Genomic DNA, 17,628 nt, shown 5'->3' with positions numbered 1-17,628 from the left:
CCTACGCTCTCCGTCTCTGCAAGATTGGGAATCATTGAGATTTCTCTTGGCACAGCTACCAGAAGACTTCCAACTTTCAGACAGGTTGCTCACGTCACATTTACGTCGTCTCTCTCAGTTGGAGGCTGCGCAGTAACACTCAGCGCTCACCTAATATCCTTCACTGGTTTCCGTCCAGAGCAACGGGATCTGTTGGTCCATTCTTATATACTGTCTATGGCTTCATGTAGTTCTACTTGAACATAGGGTCAGTTTCAGCAAATATGACAGAAAGTTAGTTTTATAAGTCTTACCTACTGCATCTTTAATTCTAATAGCTATCTTTGGCAGATAAGTGCAGAGACAAGTGAAGTATAAAAAGGGACGTATGCTGTTTGAGATGCCAGATGCATTGTTAAATGTGACTTATGCTAAAACTAAAGTTACACATTTCTGTTTGGAAACACCAGAGGGCACAATTATATGGCATCCATTAATACTAAGAACTGTCAGAGGCCTCAGCTGCTGTCTGAAAATGTTGACAAGGCTGCAGTCTTAAAGAAATGTCCTTGTCCTACTTTAGACATCTAAAGTCAGTTTGTATATAGATGTTTACATTTCAGTTCAGCCATTTACTCTATTCTTTCTGCAAACCTTACAATTTACAATTTAATTACAATTTTTGTACAGTGGGATATGGAAGGATGGAAGGAGTTCATTGTAGATTTATGCCAGGATTAATTAAGTGAGCAATAGTTTGTTTTCATTTTATCTTTGTTACAAATTTTGTGAATGTATGGTCACACCCCTAATGAGGACTATAACTGTAAAAGACCAGACTAATTGGACACCAAAGTTGTGAAAAGTTTAAAGTGCCCATATTATGAAAAAAACACTTTTTCTTATTACTTATTTTGTGTCTCTGGTGCTTCCACACACATACAAACTTTGAAAAAAAAACATCCATGCTGTTTTGAGTGAGATACAGGTTTCTGAATGTAACCTGCCTTTAGTCTCCGGGTGAGCTGGTAAAAATCTGCAGGGTTTTCTACGTCACTAGCCGAAACGACGGGGCTAAACCATGCTAGCGCTAGCATGCTAGCGGTTAGCCCCCTCGTTCTCAATGGCAAAACACTGCTACAACACACACAAATTCACCATAATCTACAAAATAACTACTTACATGTCCCTATTCTGCAGGTATTCCATGCAAAGTTGGAAGTGCGCCCTCGTTTAGAAGAAGTCTGCAGTACAACAAAAATAGGGTATTTTTTGATAAATAAACCAGGTAAACCTATTCTTCAAAATACAATTATGGACCTGAAAATGAGCATAATATGGCCACTTTAAAGCCCACTAAGAACCTCCAATGAGAAAGACTTTAATATCTGAGAAGAGATAACGGCTGCATTAAGAAACAGTAATTCTCCTTTTCAAAGTTGCATTTTCCAAAAGACGCAACACTTCTAGTCTATTTCAAAAATAAAATGCAATTCTTGCTAAGACACGTCTACAAAAACAAACTTCCATGGTTGCATAAGAGCTTACCGGGACATATTCTGCTGATAGTTGTAAATTGACTGGATCCAATTCACAAAATGAATTACGGCTGGAACATACCCTGCAGAAACTCTGACAAAATAACAACACCATAATCACATTACTTCCTAATAGCGCTTTAATGGTGAGACGCTGACATATTAACCCACTGTCTCCGTTTACTTTGTCTTTTTTTACATCATTGTTCACTCACTCTCTCTTTACCTCTCCATTAATTCTATTGAGTCATCCACAATACATCTTATTATTTAGCCACAAGAGGACTGCTTATGATCTTATCTAAAAAGTCATAACATGGGTGCAATACATTTAGAGTAATGACAAAAAAAAAAACAATAAAGGCATTCAAGAGATTTTGTGGAGTCTCTCTTTTCCCCACAAGGTTCACTTTGCAACCACCATAACATACAACAGCAAGTTATTCAATAATATCAATCAATTAATCAATGGCTACAAGACATCTGGTTAATTTATCTCTTCTTTTGCGGAATGCATTCCAATTATTTTTCCCATTTCTGCACCCAGAGTCTAAATTACTTACTTCCATCACACATCTCCTCTGGGGACCAATGACTTATCGGCTATTAGGTAACCAACCGAGCGAAGCAGGGGGCAGGCACCTGGGCCGACCTGCCCCATCAGCAAATCAGTGCACGTGTCACTTGGAACATAGAGCAATGACAGCTGACCAGATTGGGCCATTAACAACCTCCAGGAAGGAACAGGTAGAGGACCTTATTTGAACTCGACGGGCGAGGAGAAATGTCTGCATATCACTCTGTTCATCTGTCTGCGTGACCTTCGGTCTGTCTGTCTGTGTGGGTCGCCCAACTAATTATATGCAGCCATTGTTTTGCCTCTTGTTTTGTGAATTATGAGGTAGGGAAAACAACAGATTAAGGTTGCCCATTTCAGCCTCTCTTCGCCATTGAGTAAATAGCCTTGTTTGTCTCCAGGAATAGATTTCCAGGCTCAGCCTTGTAAAGTTGTGAGGAAACGGCCAATTCCCATTAGAAAAGTGACATAATATTTATGTCGGGTGGATGTAATGTAAAGTATTGTAAAATACCTGGATTGGGATTTCATTTACACCTAAATCAAATGAAACCTTTTTTTTTTAGCCTACCTGAGATTATTTCAAATATGGATGATCTAATCCCACTTTTCCTCCCCCAATACCGATACCTAAACTCAGGCTCTGCCAATAACAAGTCCATATCCAATACCAGTGCTCTCTTTTTCCCAAATTTACCAAGGGAACTATCATCCAGGAGCTCAAGATGATACAGCTATAACAAGATGTGGTATAGATGGAAGAGGAAGGAGCGGTGCATGATACTGTGATTTTGCTCCAGACGCAATGTGTTCCTCTGGCAACTGAGAACATCTAAATTTAGACACACCCCTCGTCTCCCCTTCCTCTTCTCTACATCGTCAGCCCCTCCTAGCCTCCTCGTCCATACTTTCCCCTCCGTTGTGCTCTCCTCATCACCACGAACACAGAGACATGAAAGCCCCTGTGGTGAAAATATCGACAGCTCTCCCTGCGTCAGTGTCAGCTGTGCCTCAGTGCACTGAGCATAGTGTGTGTGTGTGTGTGTGTGTGTGTGTGTGTGTGTGTGTGTGTGTGTGTGTGTGTGTGTGTGTGTGTGTGTGAGTACTGAAGCAACAGCCATATCAGTGATGGGAGTCAAAAACAGTTGATGATACAAGATAATGATACAGGATTTAGGTGTGTGTGTGTGTGTGTGTGTGTGTGTGTATGCAGGCATGTGAATGACTGTATGTGCCCTATTTTAACGATCTAAGCGCACGGCGTGAAGCGCCTGGCGCAGGTGCGTTTAGGGCGCGTACAAATCCACTTTTGCTAGTTTAACGGCGGAAAAAAGGGTCTGTGCGCCGGGCGCATGGTTCAAAAGGGTTGTACGTAGTGTATTCATTAATCATAGGTGTGTTTTGGGCATTAAATGCAATAAACCAATCAGAGTGTCATCTCCCATTCCCTTTAAAAGCCAGGCGCGTTTATACCTTTGGCGCATTGTTATTATGATGGCAGATTTGCTAAGCAGGAAGGAGAGATTTTCAGGAGAAGAAACTGATCTGCTAGTGCGTGGAGTGAAAGCGCGCGAGCAAATCATATTATAATACTATTTCACATTGTAATATTTTTATTTTTATTGCATGTTTGTGTGCTGCTGCGCGTCCCTGTGTGTGTGTGTGTGTGTGTAACAAGCATAGTGTGCGCGCACTGTGCACGAGCCTAGGCACATTTTACTAATTCACTGTTAAAATAACAATGAAATGCTGCGTTATTGACTTTGGACCAGGTTTTTGTTGGTCAATGACGCGATCACTTTCCGTTTCCTCAAGATAGCAATACGCCAATAATGCACCTGAACACACCTCCCTGTAAGACCAGCACGCCCATGGGCGCAAAGATGGCCGCAGGTGCATTTGCTATTTAAACGACGCGGGCGCTGGACGGGAAACTGACACTTGCGTCGGGCTTTGCGCTGCTCCGGGTGCGAGATAGGGCCCTATATGTGTGTTCCTGTGCATATTGCCCATTAGCCATATGGAACATGTATTAAGTAAACTTGCATGTATTTTTTTTATTTCATGCTTTCATCCAAATTCCTCCGCTGTCCTCCCAAATGGTATCTTTCCTCTTGCTTATCTTTCAACGTTCACACGTAAATTGCCGAGAGTAATAGAGAAAGCAAACCTGCCTGGTCTCGTTATATTTACTTTCACTTTCCAGTGAAGAAGTGAACCAAAAGACTGAATTTATTTGAGACGTTCAGAGCATTAAAAAGAGGATAGAGCTACTTTGGCTGACAGGACATATAGCATTCCTTACACCTTCCAGTCCCACTAGGAAATGATGTCCTTAGCATTAAGTCGCAAAAACTGTAAAGTATTGAAAGTTAGTGCTGAACTTTGCTTTGTTAGATTCTTAGACTTATTTTCTGAGGAGATATTTTCTGATCTCAATCATAGCTTTACCAATCTTTTTTTTTTTTGGTTTTACTTTTCATTTATTTTGTTCAGACATATATCTCGTGCAGCTATTAAGACACCAAATAATATATAGGTGTGCTAAGTTTGCTATATTTTGTTAAATATGTGTGAAATTAAGAGTCAAATTATGTCTTATAGAAAACATGGTGGTATAAGCTTACAATTATAGTTATAATTTGTATGTATTTTTCTTTCGAACCGCAATTGAAATAAGTCTTGAACTAATTGACATTTTTGTTTTTGGGTGTGGGGAGATGGTACATGCCTGTCATTGACAGAAGAATGAAGGAAGTTTTCAACTGCATTGAAGTGAGTTGTGTACCCTGCTGCTCCTGGCCCCTGCGGAGTCGGTGTATGACATGTTTTTCCTACTTCCCACCAGAAGTGACTGGGTTTGTGTCCTCTGCTGTGGCGCAAAGCTAGAAACACCTTTGGTGCAGCTGCACAGTATCTGTAATTATACCCCAAAGGACCCACACTACAACAGAGCGCTGCTATCATTGCCATACAGCCACCATACATACTAGCTGCTACTGCCATTTCAGAGTTCAACACACAATAGTGTTGCACGCTTTTAAAAAAGGCTCATTACATTGGTAATACCACAAAAGGTAAAGCCAGTGAGAGCTTGTTGAATTAGATATTACAGGTAATTTAACTGAGGTAGTGCATCAAATACCCACTGGAGGGGATTATGGTAATGTTATTGTGTATACACTGAAACAATCTGTTAGGCCAGTGTTTGCATCCGTTTCAATTTAACTGCAGCAGGGAAGCATTTAATATTTTTAAAGGCATGAACAGTATTTGAAATGTTAAAGCTGAGCCAGGAGGGTACTACGTTGTACTAGGGCCACTGTAGAGAAAACAAAAATATTAAGGAGCCGGGGGTGAAAAGAAGTTAAAGTCATACATTTACGAGAATAAATTCTCTCAGAATTCTATGAGATTACAGTGAAACATTTATGAGAAGAAACTCAGAAATTCTCTGAGATTAAAGTCACAGATTAACAAGAAAATAACTCAGGAAAATTGTGTTGTTTTGTCAAGCAACCACATCGGTTCACTTTGCAAGGTTGGATCAACCTCATCACACCACAGACGCCACCGCTGCTTGCGTTGTATTATTATGCCTGCAGTGATGATCCGTCGTACTGTGTCCTGCTGTACCACAAATCCCATTTGAATTGCCCGTACTGTAGATGTAACCAGTGATTTCTTATCTTATCTGTCCATTGCGCTGTGGCGCAGGAAAAAGGGGGAGTTATGGTATGGTAACTCTATTACAACTAAAAAGAATGAGATGCCCGCACTCTGCTAATACTCCCATACGTTTATTGTGCTGCAACGTTTCGACCCTGCTGGGTCTTCCTCAGGCAATTCCTCAGTTGTATCCAGCCCCTTTTTGCCATGCACCTCACCGGTGGGGATGTGCACACTACCACTACTGCTCATGGTAACTCTTATTAACCAGCGGCGCAGCCAGATCAGGTGCGCCCTGCCAAGTGCGTCAGCAGTGTGCCAAACGCACTTTCCATAATTTCGTAGCCAGGCTTCATGTTACACTTGTGGCAAACTTGGGCACGAGGTTGGATCAGAAAGAAGGCATTATTATAGGTGCGTGCATTAGAGGCTGTGGCTATCATGGCTCATCATATTCACTACTTTCACAACCCTTCAATCACAGAGAAGCTCTCCCCTTCATGACACACTGACAGTTTGGGAATCCTGTACACTTGGACGGAAATTATTTTCAAATGAAATCTTTACTTGAACTTTAGTTTTGAACCTTAACAATCTCTAGCAATACACAAGCACACATAGGCAACCTGTAGGCTATTATAATAAAAAATGTGGAGCTCCAGGCCAGCCTAAAACAAGATGATGTGTGCAGCTGTTACCTCGTTACCCGGTGTTAAGGATGGGGACACTGGGTGAAACACTGCCGCAGGAACGGACAGTCCTGAGGGAGTTACAAACGGAGCGAGAAGTTTTATGTGATTCACAATTTTTTCATTGAGCTGTGTAAACTGTTTTCAGTCAACTGTGTCAGTCTCCCACACGCCATGCAGAAGAAACTGTGTAGATTAAGTAGTACAGTGTGATGCTGGTTGCACAAAATGTAACCAGCGGATCTGCTGTGCGTAATTGGCTTGACAGTGACATCATCACTCCAGTTAGAGATGCAGAGGGAACAGATACCTGCTGCCTTTAGGTGGCTGTAAAGAGAGTCACCAAAGAAAAAAAAAGGCCTTACAGTAGTAATGGCACAAGAAAAGACAAGTGTTAATATTTACATGTTGAAAAGAACCCTTCCTAGCGCCTGCAAGCTATTATAGCAAAAACTACCCAAAATAGCTCAAACTCGGTTGGAGCACAGTTCACAGCAATGTCTCTTCAATGTCCGGATGCTTCTAATAATATGTCGATTCTGGGCTAAAATCACTAGTATTTCCTTATTGCTAAATCTGATTGCAAAGTATAACTTGATTAGGCCATCCACTGCAGTGTGGGTCCCTGAAAAACAAACACTATTTTTCAAACTTTTTCCCAATTTACGACTTTAATCTCAGAGAGTATCCAATTATTTTCTCATAAATTTACGACTTTAATCTCAGAGAATATCAGATTTTTTTCTGTTAAATTTACAACTTAATCTCGGAATATTAACCCCCTCCCCCAGCTTCGTAATTATTCATTATTTTCCTACAATGGCCCTAATAAGCCGTCGTAGGTTGGTAATTAAATGTCTAACATATTCAAAATTCTATCTTCAAAAAAGGAACAATATATAGTGATAGAAAGTATTTAATGTGGGCTCAAAAGTCATGTTAAGGAAATATAGAAGCGTGGAAGAAAAGAAATGAGACATCTGCACTGACAGTGAAGCTTAATCTAAAGAGTTTACATCCAACGGAATCATTTCAAACTGTAAACTGACCTTGTTGGTTGAGCTGTTGTGTGCTCCTACTCCACTGGGACAACCCCACAATGGCCACCATCTTGGCGCCCAGACTGGAGCGCCGCTTCTTGTTGCCAGCCAACGATGTGGAGTCAGGGCCCCTGCTGCCAGGACTCTTCTCCAGGTTGTACATGGCCCCGGAGATGCTGGAGGAGCGCACCACATTCCGAGCTGCTGCGCTCAGCCCGCTAAGGCCGCTCAGCCCGCCCGGGCTGGGCACCTCCACAGAGCTACTAAGCATCATGGTCCTGCTGGACTGGAGGGCCGATAGGCTGGGGGGGAGGGCCTTAAAGTTGGAGAGGGGCTGAGGAATGAAAATGAAAGAGGAAAAAAACAGACGTTAAGGTGAGGGTGGAAGTAGAGAAGAGAGGTTGATGGTGGGACAGCTCAAATAAAGGACATCTTAATGTGCAGTGTCTCTGGTGATGAAATACACAAAAATAGCTTGTCTTGCAGATGCAGTAGCTCCCTGAGGCTGAAGGACACCAAGTTTAAATTTCGGTTTGGTTTTCAATTAAATTCCCTACTAATTGCAGAAGCAGCAGAAATGACTTCCTACCCCACAAAAGACAAATAAAAAGTGAAAAGCTCTGACAAGTCTTTTTGATCTCCAACAGTGTTGCAAACTGAGAAAACAAAGAACACAAAGGTCAGCAGATGAGGACAGTGCAGATGGCAGCAGACTGTTCAAGTGAGTTAAGAAATATTTCCAGTCACACACGCACACAAATGTCAGGGCTGGCCTGCTGTTGAGGGGTGACCCTGTCAGCTGGTATTTGTCTTGTGTGTTTTTTTGGAATCTTATTCTGTGTCTGACCTTAAACAGTGACACATGATAAACTCTAAAGCTCAAGTCATCACTGGTTGGCTGAATCCTGAGAGGTTCCTAGTGTGTGTGCGCACACCTTGGCTATACTTTGATAAACTTCGTAACATCTAACTGATGCACACACAGAGGTACAACTCTTACAACAGGCCTTTTTAACATGACTAGTGACATGACATGACAGTGTGACAGCATGCACAATAACAGGACTCTGAAACTGAAGCCGCCATCATTCATTTTATTATTTGCAACTTTGCTTCTCCTAATGTGACATGTCAAAATGTCTTCTGTGAAAAAATGACTATTATCCTTCTGCATCTCCATCACAGAATAGATCGCTCCTCTCTTTTACTCTTACTTTTCTCTCTCCTAACTTTAGAGAGATTATACTGAGGCTAAACCGACAGCCCAAGGGCACATTAAATATGTAGATGCACTGTGGCCAACATCGTGCTTTCACTCTCCCTTTATTAATATTTCTCCTTCTTTTCTACTCTTCTTCCATATAACTTATCTTTCCACCTGCTTTATCATTACAGTCCCTGCAATAATTTTTTTGTCTCCTTCTCCTGTTTTTTTTTTTACACAGAAAGTACAGCAATGCAGTCTTTTGCTGTCTCAGAACCTTCTTAAAGTGCCTTACAAAACTGAGTTGATGCCATGAGTCTAGCTCTGGTGGTTTACATGCTTTAACACACGTTACACGCATGATCATTTAACTTAAGGCTGCAGCTATCGATTATTTTAGTAATCGAGTATTCTACCGATTATTCCATCGATTAATCGGATAAGAAATACTTTTGTTTTATTGAAGAGCAATAATATACAATAGTTTGGTTTAATTTTCAGAAAAAGCTACATTTTTATTGCCTACATTGCTTACAATATCATCTCTCAAAAAACTAAACATACTAAGTGCATTTAAGTGTCATATTATTATTTTTAAAGAAAACATTTTCTGAAATACAATAACAACCTCAAACTAAGGCATACATTAAACATACATAAACATTACCTTAAGTTGTGCAACTTAACTTTCAGAACTACAAGTTTCAACCTGAGACTGATCTGTATATAGGACTATATGTAAAAATTAGTTATACTCAACCTATTTTCATTTATATATTTGATTACAATGTCACACAGCTGTTATACACTTATGCTAGTAGATCGTTGATCAGCTGTTTCTCCTTGAAGAGAGAGAGTGAGAGAGAGTGGTGCACAACAATCAGCTGTTTTTCCGAAGGGATAGTCAACAAGTCGGCTCTTTAGATCAAATTGTGGTCACGCTACGTATTTTCTTGTCTTTGTTTTTGGTAGTTGTTGTGTTTGGTGTAGTTTCATCGTCCATATGACCCATGCTATTATTGTGGTAAGCTAGTTTGATTTTGCAGTATACACTGTACAGAGTTTTCGTTTTAAATTACGTTTGAACTGATTCCAAACTTTGGACACTTTCTGTTGTCTCTTCTCTTACAGTACTGATCCATCTTTGCGACACGACTGAAGCATGGTGTTGCGACGTAATACATCCATGTTGGACGAACGCGTCAATTTCAACTGACTGTCATGGTGGCTTGGACAGAATACAATCTCATATTTAACGAAAATAGTTCACTGAAACGTGTTTCTGAAAACATTTTAAGTGAGAAATAGGCCATACAGTTGCTTCATGTCTTCATTTCAGATCGACAAAGGTTAGTTTGAAAGATTTTTTGTGTACTTCTACTGGATAGTCGCGTCGCGTTCAACGGATTCATTTGCATAAAGATGGGCATCGGCTAGCTTTTTGACGCACAGCATTTTTACAAATGTAGCGCCGCCTTCCCGGAATGCTTTGCGGGCACGTTAAATATGAGATTGTGTGTATGAGATTGTCTCAATGAGCCGCCATGACATATGGCGTGGAGCATCAATCATGGATGTATGACGTCGCGACACCACACTTCAGTCGTGTTGCCAAAGTGGAGCTGTACTGTTAGCCCCTCACTATTTACACTGCCGTCTTCATGGCGTCAGCCCGGTATGCGACAGTACTAATCATCCATGCGGAAACACCGAGAGCGATACAACGTTGGTAACATTTATTAAACGAAGCTTCGAGGCAAATCATTTTGCATCGAGGATTTTTAGTAATCGAATTATTCGAGTAATTGTTTCAGCCCTAATTTAACTAATTAGACTTAAGAGTCTACAGCCATGCTAGTAGCTCTGTCAGGCTGTATTTGGGCACAGCAGTGCTTTAAGCTAAATGCTAATATCATCATGCTAACATTTCAACATTGACAACGCTAAATACGCTGATGTTTATCAGGTATAATGTTTACATGTTAACCATCTTAGCGTGTAAGCATGCTAACATTTGCTAATTAGCATTAGCTAATACAGCTGAGGCTGTATTTAAGTCATCGTTTTTGCAGATATTTGGTCATAAACCAAAGTATTGGACAAATTAAAATCTTGACTTGATGTGGCGCCATAAGGAAAGTGACAGGATAAAAAAAAAATCCTTACAATTCATCCTGTCTTGACAATGAATGTGTGTGCCAAATTTCACTGCAATCCATCCAATAGTTGTTGAGACTTTTCACCCAAAATTACAAATGTAAACCTCATTGTCACTAATGGGGATCACGAATGTCTGAACATTTCATGGTAATCTAATAGTTGTTGAGATACCAACCGACCGACCAACTGACAATGCCATCCCTAGAGAGGTGTTTCTAACGTGACTAAAATACATCAGTTTTAAATAATCTGCCGCTAATCGCAGGAAAGCACAAATTCTTTATGCTACTAAAAACACTCACGTCCATGACTGGAATTCATAAATAAAACATATACAGTACAATGAATTTAACCTTAAGTCGTCTTTCAAATGTGAAGATGTAAATGCCCTGTGCTTCAGATGTCTCTGCAAATCGTCATCAGTGCCCTGCTTTGTCACACCACCACAGCCATAATGCTTACAGCTCACAAAATGTTGCTGACCGGCACTTTTGTTGGGATTCATTTAGCATTACCACAATAACCGAAGTGGGTGCTTTTATGGAACGATAAACTGATGTAGCAAAGGGAAAATTCCGGCATTTTGTAATGAAACTCATAATAACAGCCAAGTGGAAGACTGCATGCTTTGTGCAGAGGTACTGTACGGTAGGGGTTTGAAATCTAAAATTCAGGTGAGCCTATATGCCCTTATTTTCTTCTCTTTTCTTTTTTGCCTTCCCTCTCTTCCCTGCTCACACTCTTTCTATTCCAGTCCATGCGCACTTCTCTCCGGCTCTCTGGGGGGGCCTCTGTACTTTGAACACACAGCGAGCGGAGCAGGATAAAATGAGGATAGGGGAGGGATAGAGAAGGCTGCAAGAGAAGGGAGACAAACAGAATAATTCAGCTTTCAGAGAGCCATGAGGACAGAGGAGAACAAGAGAGGGAAGAAGAAGGACAGGGAGAGAGACGTGGGAGCAGAGAATGCTTCATAAATGAATGGACATAGAGAAAAACACTGCAGGAAGTTGGAGGAGAGGGAGAAGAGTATGACACTGATAGTGACAATAAATAAGATGTGCATCCATTCCTCTCTTAAAGGCGTAATTTCAATTTTCCCATGCATTGGTGTCTAAGTTACTAATGTTAACTGGTCCAGTATTGAGCCAGAATGCTGTAACCAGCAGACAGGAACCGGGCTGGGGCAAATGCGCACTGTCAATGTACATTCACTAAAAATGCTATTTTTGCCACTGATGGGCTCAGATTGTTATTCTGTGTCTGACATTATGGAAATGATCCCTACAGAGATAGACCTTTTTCTTAAAGAGTAGGATCCTTTTTGTTTAACCAGAAACAGCCCCGAAATTGCCAACTCCAAACTCACCAGACTCCATTTAAATAAACAATACTTTTAGCGTGTATAGAGCCAGCATCTTTTCACATGTCAATGGGTGAATTAGGGGTTTATTTCAACCAAACCAGAGTGGTGATGGTTGGAACAGAAAGAAAGGCTGGACGGACCAAGATGGCTTTTGATTAGGGCTGTCAAAATAACGCGTTAATTTCGATTAATTAATCTGAGAAAAAATATCGCGTTAAAAAAAATAACGCAGATTAATCCATTCCATATTGACGTTTGACCCGGAGCCGTTCTAGCCACCATTGGACTGTAAAATGAAGGAGGGAGACGAGAATGTTCTGCCTGGATCATAATTGGAACATTTACTTGTAAAAATCTTCTTCCTGCCAACCCTGGCTACCGAAATCTGGTGCCACTGATATGTCTGTGCTTCTCTCTGATGCTCTGAAACAGACCATACAGGCAACACAAACACCACTGCTAGTTAACACTATACTCAACAGCAGCTAACGTTAGCCTACCGCTAGCCAGTTAACACTATACTTGACAGCAGCTAATGTTAGCCTACCGCTAGCTAGTAGCTGGATTAAACACGGTTACAATGCTGACAGCTAACGCTAAACGGTGTAAAGTTTGACTGTGTTTTACTGTAGAGGATTCAACACCGGTATGTAACAATCTGCAGCTGCCGTTGGAGAAACAAGACGGTGCGTTCAATGAAACTGGTAAACTACAGCCTCGTGGTGCATTTGAAGTTATTGTAAATGGCCTTTTCCCATGTGGTGGTTGTTTTTGTCGTTCAACAGCAATTTACTAGTGAAATAAGTTATTGTTATTGTTATACATTATTATTAAATCATTTAATTTTGACCATATGGCCTTAGCAATAAACAAGCCGTTCTTTAATGTCACCGACTGTTGTTTAGTACCCTTTTTTTTTTCTTTTCTTTTTTTAACTTTATTAAAAAGTATCGGTTCAGGCACCGTTAATTATGTATGCGATTAATTTCGATTAATTAATCACAGAGTATGTAATTAATTAGATTAAATTTTTTAATCGATTGACAGCCCTACTTTTGATTGAATTTGGTTTCTGTAGACTGTATGAATCGTGTTGTAGAATGATAAAATTACTGTTTATTTAAATGGAGTCTGGTGTGATAGCGATTTCGAGGATGTTTCGTATTAAACAAAAAGGATCTTACTCTTTACCAAAAACGCTGACCTCTGTAGGGATCCATTCCATAATGACGTTTGACCCGGAGCCGTTCTAGCCACCATTGGACTGTAAAATGAAGGAGGGAGACGAGAATGTTCTGCCTGGATCATAATTGGAACATTTACTTGTAAAAATCTTCTTCCTGCCAACCCTGGCTACCGAAATCTGGTGCCACTGATATGTCTGTGCTTCTCTCTGATGCTCTGAAACAGACCATACAGGCAACACAAACACCACTGCTAGTTAACACTATACTCAACAGCAGCTAACGTTAGCCTACCGCTAGCCAGTTAACACTATACTTGACAGCAGCTAATGTTAGCCTACCGCTAGCTAGTAGCTGGATTAAACACGGTTACAATGCTGACAGCTAACGCTAAACGGTGTAAAGTTTGACTGTGTTTTACTGTAGAGGATTCAACACCGGTATGTAACAATCTGCAGCTGCCGTTGGAGAAACAAGACGGTGCGTTCAATGAAACTGGTAAACTACAGCCTCGTGGTGCATTTGAAGTTATTGTAAATGGCCTTTTCCCATGTGGTGGTTGTTTTTGTCGTTCAACAGCAATTTACTAGTGAAATAAGTTATTGTTATTGTTATACATTATTATTAAATCATTTAATTTTGACCATATGGCCTTAGCAATAAACAAGCCGTTCTTTAATGTCACCGACTGTTGTTTAGTACCCTTTTTTTTTTCTTTTCTTTTTTTAACTTTATTAAAAAGTATCGGTTCAGGCACCGTTAATTATGTATGCGATTAATTTCGATTAATTAATCACAGAGTATGTAATTAATTAGATTAAATTTTTTAATCGATTGACAGCCCTACTTTTGATTGAATTTGGTTTCTGTAGACTGTATGAATCGTGTTGTAGAATGATAAAATTACTGTTTATTTAAATGGAGTCTGGTGTGATAGCGATTTCGAGGATGTTTCGTATTAAACAAAAAGGATCTTACTCTTTACCAAAAACGCTGACCTCTGTAGGGATCCATTCCATAATGTTGTAAAACAAGTACTTTTAGTGAACGTAAATTGAAGGTGCCCATTAACCGCTGCCAACTGCAGCGGTCTTGCTTAATACTGGACCAATTTTAAACATTGTTGTTCCTATCAGTCACTTAGGGCGCTTTCACACCTGCCTTGTTTAGTTCGGTTGAATCACACAAGAGTTGTTTTTTCCCCTTGGTGCGGTTCGTTTGGGCAGGTGAGAACGCAGCAATCGCACTGGGACGCGCACCAAAAGTGGACCAACCAAGCGTACCGAGACCTGCTTGAAGAGGTGGTCTCGGTATGCTTTCAAACAAACTCTGGAGCAGTTCATTTGTGGTGAGAACGAGCTCGGACCTCAAACCACACCAACTACTGCATGCGTACTCCACAAGTCTGAGCTAAACGGCTCCTGTAGTCAGGTGTTCTTTGCAATCTGTAATGCGGCAGAGCAGCAAACTGTAGCAGCTTCAATGTTTCTCTCACAGAAATAGACAGCAGTTAAGCTCGCCGTCCTTCACTCGCAGCTGCATGGTCAAGCCAGCCGCCGCTAAAGTTGAACACAGACACCGGTCGAGCAGAGAGAAGTCTCGGTGACCAGAGCATACGTAGTAACGTCGCTCGCGAAACAATGTGTGATTATTTAAATTAAATGAGCTGGTTTGACCATGGAGATGCAAGAAATATGCACTAGTCCAGAAGACAGGACCCTCTTCCAGTATTTACTTTCTTGCTCCTGCCCCAGACACATCTGACAAATAAGCGGAATGAATATGATTTGTAATGACGCATTTTGGTATATGCTTGGATTTTTCCAGGAGTGAAACGAAACCGAACCAAGTGGAGATCGCTCCAAGTTTACAAACTCATCAACTGATTCGGACCAAAGCAAACAAACTTTATAGGTGTGAAAAAGGCCTTAGACACAAAAACATTGGAAAATAGGATCCAGGTTGATAAATACTGAAATTACCCTTTAATGATGAGAACCTCCATCTGTGTGTGTGTGTGTGTGTTGTGTGTGTGTGTGTGTCTAGCTGGCTGAAGACATGTTTCAAAGTAAAACAAGGTGAACTTAAGTGCACTGTATATATGTTTTGCCCCGAGGACATCTACACTGACAAGTGACATTGGTAACTGTGTTGGTTTTATATCCGGAGAAATAAAGTGTTACTGCTAAGTTGTGAGTTTGACATGCAGACATTAATCTAGTTAGAGAAATAGTTCAACATTTTGTGAAATACACTTATTTGCTTACAGTTTACTATGCCGCTAGAGCCAGGAGACGGTGGGTGATCGTATAAAGTGTTTCAGTAATGATCATTTTTAACTGCACTGACAAATGACCTATTTGGTTGCAGTTGCCAGACCTTCCTCCACAGCGCTGCAGAGGAAGGTCTGGAAAGTCCACACAACATTCCGGGACAGGAGAAAAACATGCTCTGGTTCATTGGCATTTCTTTAAACCAATCACAATTTTCTTGGGCGGCGCTAAGCGCTGGACGTAGGTACGGTGCCTTTGCGTGTACCCTTGTCAATGTTAAGGGAAAATAAAGACAAATCTGTGATAACTCTGTTGATGAAGATGCCACCATGTACCTGTCCCCACACTGTGTTTTGCTGGGCCTAGAAGTACAACCCGGAGACCATCTATCTTCAACTCAGTGCCAGACAGCTCCCCTGCAATATGTCTCTGTGCTCTCTAACTTCTCATCTCAGAGGTCATTTATTTCTCCTCCCATCAGTTAACCATCCCCCTCCACCCAGCCTGGTGGCTATCAGCCCCTCGACACCACCTGTCTCCACCCAACACCAACCCCTGCTGTGTAAGATCTGGCCTCTGAATTTTTATGAGCGTTACACCATGTCTACACAGGAGGCGGAGCGCGAGCAGTGTGTCAGCAGAACAGCAGCTAAGTCCTCCATGCACACACATTCAAAGACACACTCGGTTACTCGGTTTTGTGGCCATTTAAACTGTATTCAACAAACCTGTTCCTGAGCTTTAGAGGTAGGCAGGCAGATTCCTTTACCCTTGTACAGAGTCAGGCTAGCTGTTTCCTGGGTTCTAGTCTTTGTGCTAAGCTAAGCTAACTGGCTACAGCTTCAACAGACAGATATGAGAGTGGTGTCGACAATCCTCTCATGTAGCTCTCACTAAGAAAATGCATGAGCATATTTTCCAAAATGTCTAACAATTTCTTTAACAATTTACAAATCAGAACCCAGAAAACGGCAGTAGATTTTATATGAATGACAAAATACTGAATGTTTGGAATCTTCCCTGGTTTAATATGTCAAGCAAAAATCTCTGTTGGCAAGCTACAGTGTAGAAGACCACAAAACACGAACATAAAAATGTGGCCTCTCATTTCAGTTTCTCCTATAAACACAAAAGTCACAACCTTGTAATTAGATATGGCTTGGCGATCCATTAATGGTCTTTAAAGTTGCTCTCATATGCAGGCCACACTGCCACTGCCAGTCACTTAATTAACCTACAATTTAGCTGCAAAGTAGATAGTAAAGATATACTGTAGGTCCGAGTGTCTTGTCAGAAAGTAATCAATATAAAGCTGAGGTGAGTAATGCGAATAAATATCAACATAAATTTGAACCACTAAACAGTTTTTCTATTGTCTTTTTTAAACTTGTTCTTATTCATTGTTTTTTGGACTCCTTTTTCAATTAGTTTTTACTTATTGCCTCCACTCACTGCTTTTACTATTGTGTTACTTTTTCTAATTATTTTTTTGGTGTGTTTGGTGTTTTGATGTGTCTTTGCCAAGTGGTTTTGGCTGCTGCAAGCTGAATTTCCCATGTGGGACAGTAGAGAGTGAGCTGAATCATAGCTAAATACACAGAGAAAACACATGTCCATCAGCAATGCACTGGTCATTCATTGGTCAAATGCCATCAGACATTTAAATTGCAAATAATCAGCATGTTATCCTACTGATTGAGATCTGTTTAGACCAGGGGTGTCAAACTCAATTTCACTAAGGGCCACACTGGAAAAAGACAATCACATCAAGGGCCAGACATGTATAGTTTATTGACATGCTTTTATTTCATCGAAAAAGTAAAATATCTTTGACTCAATTATTGCATGTCTCACATAGTCTTCTCACTTACAGTTTGGTCCACATAAAGCCCTGAAAAAGTGAGCAAAAACATTCCAAAGCCATCCTAGAATTTAACAAATGATTACAT

General features: G+C 40.7%; 1 protein-coding gene across 2 annotated transcripts in view; it reads right to left on the bottom strand.

Moving 5' to 3' along the window:
• rims3 (regulating synaptic membrane exocytosis 3) overlaps window positions 1-17,628 on the bottom strand; it is a 54,562-nt gene that overhangs the window by 24,316 nt on the left and 12,618 nt on the right. For both annotated transcript variants that reach the window (XR_004109098.2, XM_031323360.2), the window contains one exon: window positions 7,502-7,826. Coding sequence is in view for 1 of the 2 variants with exons in the window: in XM_031323360.2 (XP_031179220.1) it covers window positions 7,502-7,766 (265 nt within the window). In the remaining variant the exon portion in view is untranslated. The remainder of the gene's footprint in view (window positions 1-7,501; window positions 7,827-17,628) is intronic.

The sequence above is a fragment of the Sander lucioperca genome, chromosome 16 (genome assembly GCF_008315115.2).
Source record: "Sander lucioperca isolate FBNREF2018 chromosome 16, SLUC_FBN_1.2, whole genome shotgun sequence".
Classification (NCBI taxonomy): Eukaryota; Metazoa; Chordata; class Actinopteri; order Perciformes; family Percidae; genus Sander; species Sander lucioperca.
Note: the sequence above shows the minus strand (reverse complement) of the source record. Positions and strands in the feature narration are given on the sequence as shown.